Source organism: Panthera pardus, unplaced genomic scaffold, assembly GCF_024362965.1.
Source record: "Panthera pardus isolate Hobbes unplaced genomic scaffold, ASM2436296v1 HiC_scaffold_3, whole genome shotgun sequence".
Classification (NCBI taxonomy): domain Eukaryota; kingdom Metazoa; phylum Chordata; class Mammalia; order Carnivora; family Felidae; genus Panthera; species Panthera pardus.
This window is the reverse complement of record NW_026526876.1, coordinates 3,897,027-3,915,244: the sequence shown is the minus strand read 5'-3', so window position 1 is coordinate 3,915,244 and position 18,218 is coordinate 3,897,027. Positions and strand designations below refer to the sequence as shown.

General features: G+C 53.7%; 1 protein-coding gene across 3 annotated transcripts in view; it reads right to left on the bottom strand.

Moving 5' to 3' along the window:
- Positions 1-17,350, bottom strand: part of CDRT4 (CMT1A duplicated region transcript 4) — a 33,726-nt gene extending 16,376 nt beyond the window's left edge. The window contains exons 1-3 of one of the 3 annotated variants that reach the window (XM_053892873.1): positions 15,705-17,350; positions 15,409-15,583; positions 14,409-15,054 (exon numbers count right to left, since the gene is read on the bottom strand). In XM_053892873.1, the coding sequence (XP_053748848.1) occupies positions 14,409-14,625 (217 nt within the window). In that variant the 5' untranslated portion in view covers positions 14,626-15,054; positions 15,409-15,583; positions 15,705-17,350. Of the gene's footprint in view, positions 1-14,408; positions 15,584-15,704 lie in introns of those variants that run through there. The other 2 variants (XM_019413389.2, XM_019413390.2) reach the window with 2 other exon arrangements.
- Positions 17,351-18,218: the final 868 nt, after the last annotated feature.

Genomic DNA, 18,218 nt, shown 5'->3' with positions numbered 1-18,218 from the left:
ACTGCTGCCCTACTGCCGAGCCCACGTCTCACCCACCCTACCCCACTTTCCAGGCCCCAACAGCCCAGCTTCTATTTCTCTTCTCAGGTCACTGCAGCCCTGTTCTAGAATGACTTAAGGAGCAAACCAGGGCCGAGAAGTCTCGCCAGATTCCTACTGGGAAGAATCTGGGGACCCGGGGCTGCAAACAACTTTAAAAGGGACGCGGGGCGGAGCACAGAACTGGAGTCAGGAGAACGGGTTCGAAACCCCAGCTTCATTTCTTTCTGTCCAATCTCGAGCAAGTTACTTAATCTATCTGAACCTCAGTTTCCTCATATCCAGGAGGAGAAACATCCTGCCTCATGTGAGGACGAGAGGACGATCCGATTACCTGAGACGCGAGTATTCCGTGACCCATGAAGATATTTATAACATTCTGCTTTTGTGTTGAAGACCATGAACTCCTGAACGAATGGCAGAGCTTTCACTCTCTGGTTTGTGACCAGGGCTCATTTCGGTGACAAGAATACGGACTAACATTGGCGCCCAAGGTGAGCACCAGGTGAAATCTGGGGAAAGCCGCCCTGTCGTGGAGCTTTACTCAGAAGTGACAAAGACCTCAGAGAGAGGGCTGCCTTGGGCTCTTCCCTTAGAAGGAAGGTGGGACGGGATGGGAGAGTGGAGGGTAAGTGTACCTAGTTTAGAAATTTAGAATCATTTGCCCCTGAGAGGTCTTCCGAAGGCTATGCCAGTGAAGGGACCCACCCCCGAGGAGAAGTAGGGGGGACCACAGAGTTCCTTTCCCTCTGCCCCTCACAGCCACTGGCGTATCAGAACTGCTGAGGTGTCACGGCCCACAGGTTGAACAGACTCAAAACCAGCCCGGCCCAAAGGCCTTCGGTAGGCAGCCTCCAAGATGGCCCCCAATGATCCCACCTCCTGGTATTCACATCCTCACTTTGAGTATAAGCCACCAACGCGACTCCCTCCCAACGCGGTAAAATGGTGTGACGTCACTTGTGAGACTAGTTTACCAAAAGCTGTGCCTTCCATCTTGAGCATGCTCCCTCTCCCTCTTGTTCTCCCAGGCATTCGTTCCGAGGGAAGCCGGCCGCCATGTTGTGAGCCGCTCTCTGGAGAAGACTTGTGGTCAACAACAAACAAGGAAGCGAGGCCCCTAGTTCAACAGCCTGTGAGAAACTTAATTTTGCCAACGGCCATGTGGGTGAGCTTGGAAGCAGATCCTCCCCCGCCCCCTAGTTAAGCCTCCAGAAGGGACCACAGCCCCAGCCTCAGCCACGACTGCCCCCTCATGAAGAGACCTTGACACGGAGGCACACGGCCGCGCCACACTCGGATTCTTGACCCACGGAATCTGCGAGATAACAGATGTTTGTTTTAAGCCACTGAGTCTTGGGGTACTTTGTTACGCAGCAAGAGATAACTGATACAGGGTCCTTCCCAGTCATGTTAAGGAAACCCCAGAGACGGAGATGGGAGACAACGTCCTATCCTTCCAGCAGTGGGAGTGGTTTCGCCGCCTCAATCCCACTCCCATCTCTACTAGAAGCAATTTCCGCTAGAAGAAGGGAGCGCGTACGGTAAAGAATTTATGGCTACAAAACACCACAGAATTAAGGCCATCCTCTAAAAGCCAATTTTGAGGAGGCCATTTTGCTACAGCAGAAGTCTCTCTCTCTCTCTCTCTGCCCCTCCCCTGCTCATGCTCTGTCTCCCTCTTGTCTCAAAAATAAATATAAACATTAAAAAACAATTTTTTTTTAAATGATGTGAGTGTCCAGGCCACCCTCCGCCCCATGCCCTCCTGGGACTTGGGCTGCTCCAATCAAATAGGCTGACAGGCACCAGCCCAGAGGCTGGAGCTTCCCCGAGAACTCTCCAGAGAGCAAGTCCTTGGGGGGGGGGGGGTCCCGTGGGAGACACCCCCTGCATCGCGCACATCTGAGAACGTGAGAATGGAGACACCGCTCGTGTGCGCGGTGCAAGTCAAGAGCGCCCTTATCTTTGAACTTGGTTTCCTGAAGTTCTCTATCATTAAAGTCATTGATTTATGAACACGTAATGAAGAATGCCTCCTCCCGTGGCCCCACGTGGTTATGTGGTCATCCTCCTGGGCAAAAAGGATTAGCAATAGCTCCAAGTTGCCACAGTCCCCCAACCCCTGCAGAGATCCATCCAGCTCTATCGGGGACAGTTCCTTCCAACTCAACATCCTAACCCTCATGTCACTGGGGGGAGGGGGGGGGGGTCTCCGTGCCTCCGTTTCCCCCTGTGTAAAAGTAAGGATTCGGGTCTCCCATCCCCCGTCCAGCCCTGAGCTCTTGCGTGTCCCTGAAACCTCCTCACACCGCAGGCCCCAGGAACCGGAATTCACTCCGGTTTCCCAATATCCCACCAAATGAATTCCTTATGAGCACAACTTCTGGGTTTATACTAACGGAGAAAACACTGCAAGGCCTGACCTTCAAAACTCAGCTTGTTCTCCCTCCTTGCTGTGTTTCAAAAAAAAAAAAAAGACAAGCTAATTTTGCCCTCTCGGTTGGGAAATGTGCAAGGCTCCGAGCTGGGACCACAGCAAACCCCCCTCCCAGGCGCCAAGCCCACAGAGCTGGCACTGACGGTTTTTCCATCCACCGAGTGGAAATTCTAGACGCAGAAGGTGCCCAGACCGACCCCGCTTCTGCTGCCCTGCCAACTGCCGTAAACCTGTTTCTGTCCCGTTGGACTTGCAACACGGAGCCAGAAATCTGGAAGAATTTAACACCCAGTCGGTTCAGACACAGGAAAACATTGTTCAAAGTAAACACTGGAATCCCTCCCTCATCATCCAGGAATGTACAGCCAGCAGGGTTGAGATCAGCAGCTTCTCAGAAAAGCCATCGCTTCTGCTACTCTGCTCGGGGCTGTGGCCCAGGAGGGCCAGGAGGGGCTCCGGAGCTGTTTTCTGACTACGACACGGTCAAGGCTGGGCGGTCGGCACGCGGGGACCTCTCCTCTCCCGGGCAGACACGGCCGGTGCTGCCCGCAGCCCTCCAGCTACAGAACTTGCTGCTTCGCCACAGGACCCAGCCCACATGCAAACGCCCTGTCCTGTCCCTGAACTTGGGAGAGGCGAAGTGCCCTTGGAAATTGAGAGGGGCTCGGGATGCTCCGGGATTTTCCATTTCCCTTGCCTGTGGCAGGCTGTGAAAGGGGCACTCTTCCTCGACGAAGAAAGAAGGCTCTGTGTGCGCGGCCTGGGTGCTGGGCCTCGAACTAGAAGACGTGTGAGCTCCGTGGGATGTGGCCACCAGCGTTCATCCCGCCTGGACTGAGACTTAACTAATTCCATCCCTCCAAAGCCCTGTGCCAGGTCCCCACCCCATCTCCCCTGGCCCTGGAGAGCGGAGAGGGAGGACTGGCTTCACCCAGGGGCCGCCTAAATGGATCCAAGAAAGACGTTACACATTAAATCACTTGTGTCACGGTGTCCCTCTGCCTCAAATTCTGCCTAAACTCCACCCACGGAGACGAGGGCACGAACCAAGTTGTTAAAAGTTTTCCGACAATCAATGTGTGGGATGAGACGTATGGGCTGGGAATGGTTCGAGGGGGAACAACGCAGAGCGTTCTTGATGGCTCTTGGCCACCCAAAACTCTGAGGCTTCCATGAGGATGGTGGGGCTGCTGGGGAGCTTAGGGGCAACAGCAAATCAGGGGACAGCCTGTCTTTGACCCTGACCGCCCCATTCCTAAGCCCGGAGGGATCCACAGAAGGGGAATTTAATTCCCTCACTTAACACGGATTGAGTGCCTCCTACCGAACCAGGTGAACAAGACGGATGCCATTGCTGCTTTCAGGGAGCACGGAATCTGGACCAGAGGTTATCAAGGGTGGTCCAGGGACCTCGGCGCCCCCAGCGGTGATGGCATCACGTGGGGGCCTGTCAGCAATTTCTCCGGTCCCACCCTGGCCAACCGCATCAGAAACTGTGGGGCGGGACTCGGCCACCTGCCCTCTAGCCAGCCCGCAGCCAACACCGATGGGCGAGAAAGTTTGAGAACCACTGATCTGATCCGTCCGCACCTCCATGGATAACGGGGAAAAGACTCGCGTCAAAGGTTACGGGTCTGATGCGGGAAAGTCTTAGAAATGGTGCGTTAACATGCTCCCGGATTCAAAACAGCGGTGCCCCACCGTGGTGCCATTGGAAATGTTTGAGTCCAGCTTCGGAAACGCTTTTTCCACCTCAGCTTGGTCCCCTTTCACTGGTGGGTCCTAAAACCTTATGGTGAAGAAGAGGCAAGGGCCGTTTCTCTGCTCAGGAGCCATGAAGCAGGTGGGATCTTTTCCGTGGCAGCTGTTCGGTCCGCTGTCTTTGGGGCTCAGCGAATCCTCGTTGGCCGTCCAGGAGAGGATTGAGAGCCCAGCGCTCTGTCCTAATGGGTGTCCTTCTCTTCCCCGTCTGCACGCTCTCCCGTGGGGACACCATCACTCCGCCACGACTCGTACACGTGTGTCTCCAGGCTTCCCTGAGCTCTCCCCTAGACTCCAGACTCATGCATCCAACCTCCTGCCGAGCATCTATTCTTGGATGTTTTAGGGGTGCCTCAGAACCCTGTTCAACACACACACACACGCACACACACACACACACACAAGACCTGCCCCTCCCCATTGTGTTAAACCTTTTGCCAAAACCCAGGGAGTCGTTTCTCCCCTTCATCCTTAAGATCCAGTTCATCCTCAAGTCATGTCAACTCGGCCAGTAGAAATACCCTGAACCCGTTGTTTTCCCTCCATGCTATAATGAGAACAACCACCAGTAATAATGATAATAACTCATAGAGCTCTGCCCATGCTTTTCTATATTAACTCACTGAGCCTTCCCCACAAACCTATGAGTTAAGTGCTGTCCTTTATCCCCTCTTCCAGAGGGTAAAATTGAGACACAGAGAGGTTCAGTCACTTGCCCAAAGCCACCCCTTTTGTGGAGGGCTCAGGATTTGGAGGTGGGCACCAGGATCCACGTGATTAAACACACGTTCCCAGGGTTGCTTCTGTATCCACTAGGAATACTCACGTGGCCTCCAAACTGGCCTCCCTGCTTCTACTCCTGTCTCCATAGGATTTATATTATACACACAGCAGCCCGAGTGGTCTTCCCAAAACACACACCAGTACTCACATCCCTCCCCGAGGGTTTCCACACAGCCCTTGGAGTGAAATCCCAACAAACTCTGACCATGGAGTTAGGAGTTTGCCTCTGCCTCTCTCTCTCTCTCTCTCTTCCTCTCTCCCCCTCCAATCACATCGCTCTTCTCTCTGCCCTCAAACTCACCAAATTCCAGCTATCCCTCCACCTACGATGGTTTTCCCTACACATTTTCCCATAGCTGGCTTCTGATCATTTAGATCTTAACTCAATGGCGCCTTCCAAGAAAGGCGTTCCTTAGCTTTCTATCTACACTAGCCCTCAGCCCCCTTCCATCACATTATCTTGTTTCATTTTCATTACAGCACTTACCACCATCTGAAATTATCTTAAATTTGTTTACTATTTCTTTTCTGCCTGCCCTCTCAGAATTTCAGTTCCATGGGACAAAGGCACTTGTCTATCTTTTTCCACATATATCTCAGGACCCAAAACTGTATGAACGCTTACTGAGAACGGTGAATATGGCTGAATCCCTACCTTTCCGGGGCCACCATTTGCAGTTCCACTACAGGACGAGGTGGGTCACAACCAAAGGAGACACAAGGTGTCATGAGACGGGAGTGATGTCTCACCCAGCCTGGGAAGGTCAGGATAACATCCAGGGGCAGCACTGACTTCATTTCAGTGAGTCGTCTTTCTGGGGCCAGACCTGCCACGTAGAGAGTTGGGCAAGACCAGTAGTCTACTTCCCTGGTACCAGAATCACCTAGAAAGCCCAGTAAGACACAGACTGTCAGGTACCAGCACCAGAGTCTCCGGCTCAATAGATCTTGGCTGGAGCCCGAGAATGTGCAAATCTAATAAGTTTCCAGGTGAAGCTGGTGTTGCCAACTGGAGGGAAAAATTGTGGGAAAGTGAACCAAGTCAATGGCAATGAAAACAAACATGAGGGAAAGAACATGGCCACAGCTAAAGGTAGGGATGAAGGAGTGAGATGGGTCTAGGTGATGCTCAGGTCCCAGAGTTAGGGGATGGACGGAATTAATAGAGAGGGAGAGCAGGCTTGGGGAAACCTGCTTCGTGTCATTCGGGGCATTATAGAAAAGCCAGGTGGTCATGCCCGGTGAACCACTGTCCATATGAACCTGGTATCCAAGAAAAACGGCCATGGTTACAGATAGACAAATTTGATAAAAGATGAGGTCAAAAAAGTTGAGAAAAGGGATGAGAACTGAACCATGGAAAGAAATCAGGACTTAAGGCACGGGAGGAAAGAAAAGCCCACTTGGAGACTGGGCAGAGATCCCAGACAAGAGGAAGGAAAAGTAGGGGAGTAGTCTCAAGAAGCCAAGGGAAGGTATCTGCCGAGAAGACTGTAGTATAATTTTTTTTAAAAAATGATCTTTGTCCCTTGTGCCTGGCACAAAGCTCCTGAAGCCTTTGGAATTTGCCTCTTGTATACTCATGAGATGACACGTAGGGGAGCCTAGATAGCTTCAAGATGGCGGCTTGGTGGCCAGAAGAACCAACCAGGTAAGTAGAGGGTTCGAACTTTCAGCCCCACCCCCAACCTCCGTGAAAGGGAGAGGGGCTGGCAATTGAGTTCAATCACCAATGGCCAATGATCTAATCGATCATGGCTACCTAACGAAATCTCTATAAAAATTCCTAAGTGATGGGGTTCAGGCAACTTCCAGGTTTGTGAACACATCAACATACTGGAAAGGTGACATGCCCGGAAAAGACATGGAAACCACCCCCATCTCTTTCACGCGGCGGTTCCTGACTTGTATCCTTTATAATAAACTGGTAAACCTAGTAAAGCATTCTCCTGAGTTCTAGGAGTCATTCCGGGAAAGCGTCGAACCGGATGAAGGGGTTGTGGGAAATCCCGAATTAATAGTCAGCCAGGGGAACAGATGGGACTTGAAACCAGCATTTGAAACAGGGCAGTCCACGAAAGTAGACACTAGGAACACACCTTTGAGGGCAATTCTGTCAAACGACAGGGTAAAAGCCAGAATTTGGAGAGCTATGGAGTTAAACGGGAAAGGGGAAATCAAGGGCGAGGAATGTATTAACAAATCACAAATGGATTGTGCCAGTGTGTATGAGCACTGGCTCAAGACGATGCGTGCTTTGTTTCGTTATGCCTCACTATAAGCCTATGAGAGAATATCACCACTCTGTAGAAAAAGAAACAAGACTCAGAAAAATGAAGCAATGTTCTCAAAGTCCTACGTTTAGTAAATGATGAGGTTAGAACTGAAAACCAAGGGGGTGCCTGGCTGGCTCAGTTGGTAGAGCGAGCGACTCTTGATCTCAGGGTCGTGAGTTCAAGTCCCACATTGAGCATGGAGCCTACTTTACGTAAATTAATTAGTTAAAAAAAAAAAAAGTCAAAACAAAATCAGATTCTAAAACCAGAGTTTTCAACTAGCATACCTGATTACATAGGTAGAAACGCAAAGAAACCTAGAAGGTTGCTGGATGTAAACACAGCATATCAAAATCATTTGCATTTCTAAACATCAGCCATAAGCATAAAATGTCTAAAAAGATACTTTGTACAATTGTTTCAAAGATATCAAAGTTGGGGGGGGCGGGTTACGCCTGGTTGGCTCAGTCGGTTGGGCATCCGACTTGGGCTCAGGTCATGATCTCGTGGTCCGTGAGTTCGAGCCCCACGTCGGGCTCTGTGCTGACGGCTCGGAGCCCGGAGCCTGCTTCGGATTCTGTGTCTCCCTCTCTCTGCCCCTCCCCCACTCATGCTCTGCCTCTCTCTCTCTCTCTCTCTCTCTCTCTCTCAGAAATAAACATTAAAAAAAAATAGAAAGCTCAGAAAAGATCCACTTTATGGCTCCACAGAGCAGTGGGTGAAGGACGGTATTTTCATTAAATGGTGCTAGATCACTTGATCCACATGGAAAAATAATTGCCTTCTCATAATACCCAAAATATCAAGTCCAGATGAGTCGTACCTCTAAATGTTGCAAGTAAAACAATAAAGCTTCTAGAAGATAACAGAGGAAAATATCTCCATGCCCTCAGAGTAGAAAAAGATTTCTACTGTTAAACATTTTTTTTAAATGTTTATTTATTTTGAGAGAGAGAGAGAGAGAGAGCAAGCAGGGGAGGGGCAGAGAGGAAGAGAGAGAATCTCAAGCAGGCTCCCCTCTGTCAGCACAGAGCCCAACGCCAGGCTCGATCTCACAAACAGTGAGATCACAACAGAAGCAGAGATGAAGAGTCAGATGCTTAACTGACTAAACCATCCAGGCGCCCCTCAAGTTAAATTTCTTTTTTCTTTTTTTTTTTTTTAATTTTTTTTTTAACGTTTATTTATTTTTGAGACAGAGAGAGACAGAGCATGAATGGGGGAGGGTCAGAGAGAGGGAGACACAGAATCCGAAGCAGGCTCCAGGCTCTGAGCTGTCAGCCCAGAGCCCGACGCGGGGCTCGAACTCACGGACCGTGAGATCATGACCTGAGCCGAAGTCGGCCGCTTAACCGACTGAGCCACCCAAGCGCCCCTCAAGTTAAATTTCTGTTCACTGGAAGATACCACTGAGAGTATGAAAAGACAAGCGTCCGTCCAAATGGACTGTGGTACTCCATATAATCAAAAAGAGTGTGTATACAGAATGCATTTAAAAAGTTTTTTAAAAAAAATTTAAGTAGTCTCCATGCTCAGCACAGAGCCCAATGTGGGGCTTGAACTCATGACCCTGAGATGAAGACCTGAGTTCAGAAGAGACTCAGACACTGAACCGACTGAGGCACCCAGGTGCCCCAGAATGTATTTTAAAAAAATTTTAAACCCTACAATCAATAAGAAAAAGATGAAAGAAAGAAAGAAAGAAAGAAGAAGAAGAAGAAAGGAGAAAGAAAGAAAGAAAGAAAGAAAGAAAGAAAGAAAGAAAGAAAGAGAAAGAAAGAACGAAAGAAAGAAAGAAAGAAAGAAAGAAAGAAATGAAGGAAGGAAGGAAGGAAGGAGAAAGAAAGAAAGAAAGAAAGAAAGAAAGAAAAGAAGAAGAAATGAAGGAAGGAAGGAGAAAGAAAGAAAGAAAGAAAGAAAGAAAGAAAGAAAGAAAGAAAGAAAGAGAAAGAAAGAAAGGAAGGAAGAAAGAAAGAAAGAAAGGAAGGAAGGAAGAAAGAAAGAAAGAAAGAAAGAAAGAAAGAAAGAAAGAAAGAAAGAAAGAAAGAAAAAACTGGGGTGCCTTGATGACTCAGTTGGCTAAGCGTCTGACTTTGGGTCTGGTCATGATCTCACGGTTTGTGGGTTCGAGCCCCAAGTCAGGCTCTGTGCTGACAGCTCAGAGCCTGGTGCCTGGTTCGGATTCTGTGTTCCCCCTTCTCTCTCTGCTTCTCCCCCACTCATGCTCTCTCTCTCTCTGGCTTTCTCTCTCCCTCAAAAATAAACATTAAAAAATTAATAATAAAATCTGTTTAAAAATAGAAAATTAATAGAGACTTGAAGAGGCTCGTCACAAAAGACAATATCAGGGGCACCTGGGTGGCTCAGTCGGTTAAGCGTCTGACTTTGACTCGGGTCATGATCTCACGGTTTGTGGGTTCGAGCCCCGCGTCAGACTCGCACTGACATTGTGGAGCCTGCTTGACATTCTCCCTGCCCTTCCCCGACTTTCACTTTCTGTCTCTCAAAAATAATAATAATAAAGGATAAGGAAATAAAATTAAGATCTCAGGATGGCGGGGGAAGGGAGTGGGGGTGGGGCGGGCAGAAATGGAACAAAAGCTGCCAAAAGGAGGGGTGGGGTGGACGTGGGGGGGGGGGTGCGCCTGCGTGAAAGATTCTCTTTAGCCTCGGTGAGGAGACTCAGACCCAGGGGTGAGGCAGAAGAAGATACAGACGATCGAGTGTATTGGAAAAACCAGCGGCCATGGGTGGGGGAGGGTTGGGTCTTTGGGAAGGTGAGTGAAATAGCAACGAAATTAGCAGAAGAACAGAGTGCCGGTGGCCGCACCTATCAAAAGAGATCTGGCCGTCAGCCAGTGACTTTCAGGCTATAATTAGCCAATTGGCCCCTGTCTCCCTCCGGCCAAAAGCAAGCATCTGAAACCGGAACGAAATCATTCTTTCCTCGCTGATGCCCTGGCACGTTCCACAAGCCCCACCCTCTGTGGAGCCGTGGGTTCTCCTCCCCATCTTCTCTCTCTGCAGTGGAGAGCCCACCACGCCATTGACTGGAGGCCGTGGACGTGAACGGACCCGTTCCAACCCGAAATACCTCCTCCGTGACACCCTCCCCTGAGCCTGTCTTCCGACCTGCCTGTCCGTCCTGTCATCAGAGTTGTGGTGGCCTGGGGAAACCTGGGAGTGGGGAAGCCCCATGAGGTCCTGGGGAGGCAACAGGGCTAAGGGTCCGGCCAGGGGCCAGTAGCTGGTACAACTGAGCTGAGACGCACAGGCTGGCTGAAGTTTGAACCGATCGGGACCAAGTCAGGAGCCGGCAAAGTGATGTCAGGAGGTCAAGCGGGCAATCCGGTCAGAGGTCATACAAGGGCCAGAGGCCGGGGACCCGGGGACCGATGCCATGCCGGAGTGTGGCGTGGGAGTTCAGAGCCTGACCATTGGTGTCCAATGGTGTCAGGTTCGAGTGCTGGATCTGGCTAGCCAGCGGTACAACTTTGGGCTTGTTACTGACCTCTTTTGCCCTCCGGCAAAGTGGGAATTGTATAGACAGGAAGATGTTGAAAATGAGCGTGGGGTTGGGGTTACGAGTGCGGATGGGCACAGAGTTGGAGACGGAGGTGGGGACGAGCCTGGGGACGAGCCTGGGGATGAGCCTGGGGATGAGCCTGGGGACGAGCCTGGGGATGAGCCTGGGGATGAGCCTGGGGACGAGCCTGGGGATGAGCCTGGGGATGAGCCTGGGGATGAGCCTGGGGATGAGCCTGGGGACGAGCCTGGGGATGAGCCTGGGGATGAGCCTGGGGATGAGCCTGGGGATTAGCATAGGGATGAGCATGGGGATGAGCATGGGGATAAGCATGGGGATGAGCCTGGGGACGAGCATGGGGATGAGCACAGAGGTGAGTCTGGGGATGAGCACGGGGACAAGCATGGAGACAAGATTGGGGATGAGCTTGGGGATGAGCATGGAGATAAGCATGGGGACAAGATTGGGGATGAGCATGGGGACAAGCCTGGGGACGAGCCTGGGGACAAGACTGGGGACGAGCTTGGGGACGAGTATGGGGATGATCCTGGGGACAAGCATGGGGATGAGCACAGAGGTGAGCCTGTGGATGCACCTGGGGATGGGCCTGGGGATGGACACGGGGATGAGCCTGGGGATGAGCCTGGGGATGAGCATGGGGGTGAGCCTGGGGGTGAGCATGGGGGTGAGCATGGGGACAAGCCTGGGGATGAGCCTGGGGGTGAGCCTGGGGACAAGCCTGGGGATGAGCCTCGGGATGAGCCTGGGGATGAGCCTGGGGACGAGCCTGGAGATGAGCTTGGGGACGACCCTAGGGATGAGCATGGGGACAAGCCTGGGGATGAGCATGGGGGTGAGCCTGGGGACAAGCCTGGGGATGAGCCTCGGGATGAGCCTGGGGATGAGCCTGGGGACGAGCCTGGGGACGAGCCTGGAGATGAGCTTGGGGACGACCCTAGGGATGAGCATGGGGACAAGCCTGGGGATGAGCATGGGGGTGAGCCTGGGGATGAGCCTGGGGACGAGGCTGGGGATGAGCCTGGGGATGAGCCTGGGGACAAGCATGGGGACAAGATTGGGGATGAGCCTGGGGATGAGCATGGGGATGAGCCTGGGGATGAGCATGGACAAGCATGGGGGTGAGCACAGAGGTGAGCCTGGGGATGAGCCTGGGGATGAGTATGGGAATGAGACTAGGGATAAGCATGGGGGTGAGCCTGGAGATGAACCTGGGGATGAGCCTGGAGATGAGCCTGGGGATGAGCATAGGGACGAGCCTGGGGATGGGCCTGGGGACAAGCACGGAGATGAGCACGGAGGTGAGCATGGGGATGACCATGGAGGTGAGCCTGGGGATGAGCACGGAGGTGAGCATGGGGCAGGTGAAGGAGGGGGATGGGCACAGAAAGGGAGACTGGATGGCTACGGAGCTGGGGCTGGGCCTAGGCAGAGGTTCAGACCCAGGAGCCAGGCAAGCCTTCAGGTGTGAGAGGCCTGACACATCTGTGTCCTCGAGGATCCCGAGCCCGTCAAAGACCTAGATGGGCTCCCAGCCCAGGCGTGAACTTGGCTGGACTTGGCCGGGCTGAACTGAGGGTATGGACCCGCGGGAGGTCGAGAGCACTACCGCCACCCCACTGAGTGCTTGCTGCCTTGGCAAAGCTGGCCTCCGTCCGCCCCTTTGCAGGTGAGCGCTCATTCCGGAGGCAGTGACAGCACTAGACGCTGGGGGTACGCATGGCCTCGGGGCTGGGAAACAAGTCCTGGGACCGGCCCCACCCTCCTCAGCCTCTCCGATCCAGCCCCACTGCCTGCCTCCCCGCCAGCATTTCCCAACTGCCCCTCTCCTGTGCTCCTCCCCTTCTGTGTCCAAACAACCTGCATCTCCCCATCTCTAACAAATTCTTCCCTTGACCCCGAGCCTCCCTGACTTCTGTTTTGCTCCTTTTCTCGGCCGCAGTTCCCCAGGGAGTGGCCTGTACTAACTGTTGCCCTCTTCCTCACCCGCCCCCCCCCAAGTTTCTGCAGCCTGGCGTCCGTCCTCACAGCTCCATGACCACCTCTGGGCAGGAAGGAGCCCGTGGGGTGACACGTAAGCAGAAGGCACAGCGATCGGGGACTCCGGGAGGCGTGGGTGGGCAGGCCACGCACACAGAGACAGGCACGTGCGCACACATAAACATTCAGACACGCAGACACCCAGACACACGTACATGGAGACACAGACACGCACTGACCGATTCCAATATGGCACCAAGGGGCTCTCGCTTTGACCAGAGGGAGCGAGGAGGGAAGCCCAGGGCCGTCCACTGCTCAGCCCGGGGACCAAAGCAAGCCTTCTACAATTGTCACACCCAGAGCAGACCCGGGCTTTGCGGGGCCTGAACATTGCTCAGCTGGGGAGGAAGCCACCGTTGTGCCCTGCACAAGTCCAGGCGTCAAGCACGGGGGAGGCATCCCTGCAGTAACGTCCGCTAAAACGGAGGGAGAAAAGTGCCCGCCAGGGGGTCTGGAGGCTGTGACCCCGGGACCCAAGCATGCAGGGACCAGCTGTCTGAACACAGTCAGCAGCTCTCCCCCAGACAAGCGGCAGGGTCTGAATTTGAACCCAAGAACTCTGGCTTCTCATATTCTTGCCTTTCGGCTTTTCTCAGACGGACGCAGTGTAGCCGGATCAAGCATAGAACCAGAGAGGCCGGCACGGAGGGGCCTCTGGGGCTGTGGCCTCCAGCAACACCACGATGGGGTGGTTGCCTGGGTGCTGGGCCCAGCAGAAGGTGCCTTTTCTCCTTGCTACCCCGTCTACACCGCGCTGCCTTCACCGGTCATAAGGTTTATTGAGTGTTGCTTTTATTTTTTTTTTTTTAATTTTTTTTTAACAGTTATTTGTGAGAGACAGAGAGACAGAGCGTGAGCAGGGGAGGGGCAGAGAGCGAGGGAGACACAGAATCCGAAGCAAGCTCCAGGCTCCGAGCTGTCAGCACAGAGCCCGACGCGGGACAAACCACGAGATCGTGACCTGGGCCGAAGTCGGACGCTCAGCCGGCTGAGCCACCCCGGAGGCGCCCCGGTGCCTATAGATTCCTGATAGTGAGTTTCATGACTTTACCAGTCCTAGCTTAACATTCTCTTGGTGTTGAGCTCTGTCCAGAGTCTGAGCATCTCTGGGGGGACACGACACGCGACCCCCGCTGCTCATTAGAAGACATAGCTGGATCGTGTAGGGGTGTGTGTGTGTGTGCGTTTTGTTTTCTTGTTTAAGTAGAATTGTCGCCCTGAAAGCACAGTAGAATCACCTGACCATTTTTTTTAAATGTACCCGTGCCCGAGCCCTCTGCAAAATGAATCAGGGTCTGAGCGGTGGGGCTGGGACATCAGTACGTTGGACAGAGTCCCCGGGAGGCCGTGGGACCAGAATTGAGGCCGCTCCAGGAAACGACCGCCTGATGCCCCGGGAACCCGCAAACAAACGGGGGGGGCTCCTGTGAAGGACGTGCCCTCCTGGTAGCTGGGGGTGTGCACTTTCACTTGGACCCTGGACTCTCCCCGTCAGGGACACCTGCCGGTCCACCCGGACCAGTACCTGACAGGTCTCGGTGATTCCCCATGCCTCCGCCAGTATCTTGGTGCTTCTTCTGCCCCGTGCTTATTTCTGGTCCGCAAATGTCCCCCTGGTCCTGGATTCCACTTCCCCGGTGATCTTCTCGCTGCTGCCGGCCATCCCCTCTGCCACCCTCGGGGGGTCCAGGAGCCCGACACATCCAGGCAAATGGGGGCATTGTGACATCAGCAGTCGCCATGCCCCCCAACCTTGAATCTTCCGTCCTGGTTCTCTCCCTCCTCGGCGAGCCCCACCGGCTCCCAGCGCGCAGCCCTCCAACCTTGGTGCCGGGACAATCCTTCCTGCCCCCCCTTAGTGAAGGCCTACTGTGTGCTGAGCCTTCAATCAGGCACTCTATGTCCACGGTCTCATTTGAGGTCTCTGACGGCAGAGCAGCAGACGAGCTATTGATCTCACTCTTTGTAACGCACACTTATTCTGTGCCACCCCTGGCCAGGTGCAGGGACGGATGAGACCAACGGTCAGCTTCCTTACGGCCAACAATCATCTAGAGCTTATGAAGACACAGCGCGTTATTGGTCCCAGCCCGGAGTTTCTGATCAGTACCTGACGCGGGCGGGGAGCCCTCTCCGGCCAGCCCCTTACAGCATTCTTGTGAAACGAAATGCTCTCCGGATGAACAGGAGGAGAGAACTGTTGTCACCAAGCAGCTGTTTGGAATCGGCCCCTCTTCCGCCACTCCGGCGACCCGACCACGTTTGCAGCGGGCTGGGGACGCACCTTCTAGCCTCACCCGTGACCCCAAATCTGAAAGATCCTCCAAGATCCCAAGAGGATGGGGAGAGTCAGAGCCGGCTGGGACACAAGGCACGGTCATTGCGGGTGTCAACCTGGGACAGCTTCTGGGAGCCAGGCGGGACTTGGCTATCTTACCGAGGCACCGTGCGTCCTTGGGTCGCTCGCCTGACTTCTCTGCGCCCCGGTTTCTGCATTTGTGAAGCGGGGAGTAAAATAGTAGAACGTACCTGTTGGGTCCGTGCAACAGAGTTCGGACGTTGGGCCGGTTAGCGCGTGAAAACTTGAGGACGGTGCCCGGCACGGGGTACGTGCACAGGGGACCGAGAGCCTTAAGCCTTGACCCCAGGTGCCTTAGTTTATTCTCCACTGAATGAAGGGAAGGAGCCCATGCTCAGCACCTGGATGTCGGGAGGTGACAAGGAGGGCCAGTGACCGGGCTGGTGAGGTACACTGAGGGACACCCGCGGGCGTCTCCGGGCTGGTGGGCCCCAGGGAGGCACAGAGGCCTTGCACACTCACTTGGCTCGTCCATCTCACAAGCCAATAGAAGCCGGTGGGTGAGCCCAGAGGCACTTCCTGCTGACTCGTGGGGAATTTGCTGCCCACAGAGGAGGGGGAAATGCACCTCCCTACAGCCGACAAAGGCCAGGCAGGTCCTGTGGGAGGAAAATAGATCTGGCTCCCATCCGGGCTCCAGTCCAGGTCACCCGTGGCATTGGGCTTACCAGCAACTCAACCCCTTCAAGCTGCCAAAAGCTTTAAAGGCTTCTCCTTTGGAGGTTCTTGCCAGACCGTGGGGTAGGTCAACCGGCCATCCCCCGCACTCCAAACCCATCCCTGCTCCTGGCCTTTGCACACAAAGACGCCCGCCGTCTTCCCCGGACTCACCAGGAGACAGGACGGAACGGGCCTAGACCTCGTTTCCTTCCCTGCGCATGCATGCCCTACGGCCCCTCCGAACTGCCAGGCCCAACGCACTCCATCCTTGCTTGGAGTGGCCTCCATGATGCCCGAGGAGAGGCTGGGGCCATGGCCCCACCGCTGTGGGAGTCACGGGGTGGGAAAGACGTGCCGATCTGGCGTCTGGAGAGAAGGGAGGATCGAGAAGACAGAGCAAGCCTTTTGGAGAACGACAGACACAAAGGAAGGGTCCGAGCGGGGCTCCGGCTCATGGGCAGTCAAGGCAGGCTCGTGTCATGGCGGGGAGAGGAGTTCCCGGGAGGGGCGAGGCCCATCCCGGCTCTTGTCCTCACGAAGGCTCACATTGTCTCTTCTCTGGCCAGTCTGGACCTTTTCGAGCGGGTTCCTGAGTCCTTTTGATAGGAGCCTAGATGTGTTCTGAGAGCTCCCTTGCTGTTTTTCTGACAGGCTAGTTCTGGGCGCATCTAAAACGTGAAATAGTGCCTCTAAGGAGCCCTCTCTCTCCCCGTGCAGAATGGCTGGTGGCTGACGGAGGCCACACGAGACTTACGCCCACGGCTGGCTTTGGTCACCCCGTCAGCGCACCCCAGATGTCCTCCACTGGCCCTCCGTCATGGGGCTCTGCCAGGGACAGCCCAGCATGCTCCATAGCCTAGCCTTTCAAGGCGGGTTTCCAGAGATCCGTTGCTCTGCTACAAACCACATTTATTTCACGTGAGCACTTGTGGGTCTGGAATCCAAGGAGGACTCGGCGGGACGGTTCTCCAACCCACGTGGCATCAGCCAGGGCAGCGGGACTGGAAGGTCCATTTCCAAGATAAGTAACTTCTTTATTACTTGCCTGGCATCTTGACCCGCCCTAGTCTCTCCCTTCCTCTCTCTCTTTCTCTCTGTCTCTCTGTCTCTCTCTCCGTGGGGTCTCCTCCTCCAGGCCTCCCCATGTGACTCGGGCTCCTCACCAGCCGGGTCGTCACGAGAAGCAGGGGGTGGAAACCACAAGGCCAGTTAAGGGCTTCTTCTAGAATTAACGCAGCATCACGTGTGCCCGGCTCTGTGGGCCAAAGGAGCCACAGCGTTTGCCCAGATTCCCAGGGGTCGTGCGATAGATCCCACCTTCCGGAGGAGCGACAAGGACAAATTGCGCAAGGGCCCGTGAGGCGAGAGGGATGATCGTGGCTACCTTCAGAAAAGAAGGTCTGCCCCAGGAACCCCCCAGGGTCAGAGCGCTGGGAGTCATTCACAACCCTCTCTCCTCACTCATTCACTCATCCACGCAACAAATAATTCCTCAGTTGGGGTAGTTAACTCTTGCCATGGACTCAATACAGAATTTCTTAGAAAATGAGAAAGGTTTGGGAACAACTTCAAGTTTTTAAATCGAATTTCCCGTTAATGCCCAGCTTATTCTGTTTCATCTCATAAAAAGCAAACCTCGCCTGTCTTAGGCAAATTCCTGTATCACCTCCTCTAGGAAGCCTTTCCTGATCTCCCTTCAGGCGTCGTTGGCAGCCCCCACCACACCTTGTTCACACACTAGCAGTGAAATGCCTACATCTGATTTGTAGCCGAGGTCACATTCACCCCAAATAAAGATTGCCTTTCTCACCACCCTTGCAACCAGATGGCCGTGGCGACTAAGTTCTGGCCCATGAAACGTAAGTGGAAGTGATATGTGCAACTTTCAGGAAAGGCGCCTAAAGCAGAAGTGTGCTTTTTCCTTTTCTTTCCTCTTTCTCGCTGCCTGGAATACAGGCACGATAGCTGGAGCTAGGGCAGCCACTTTGTACCATACGATGACTTTGGGAATGGAAACCACTCACAGGAGAACAAGGTAAAAAGAGCTCGAGTTCTTGACACCGTGGAGGGTCACTCCCACCCTGGAGCCAGTACGGAAAGGTTTTCACGTGAGACAGAAACGAACTTCTATAGTGAACCTCTATCTGGCTTCAGCCACTGCTTGCGATCTTCTGCCACTCACAGTTGAACCTAATCCTAACTGATAAAACTCCTACCCAGGGAGTGGGGAGGCAAAATGTAACGCAAATATCTTCTCCACTGAACCATGTACGGACCCTCCGGCTAGTGGTGGGGAATATTAACTCTGCCACTCAG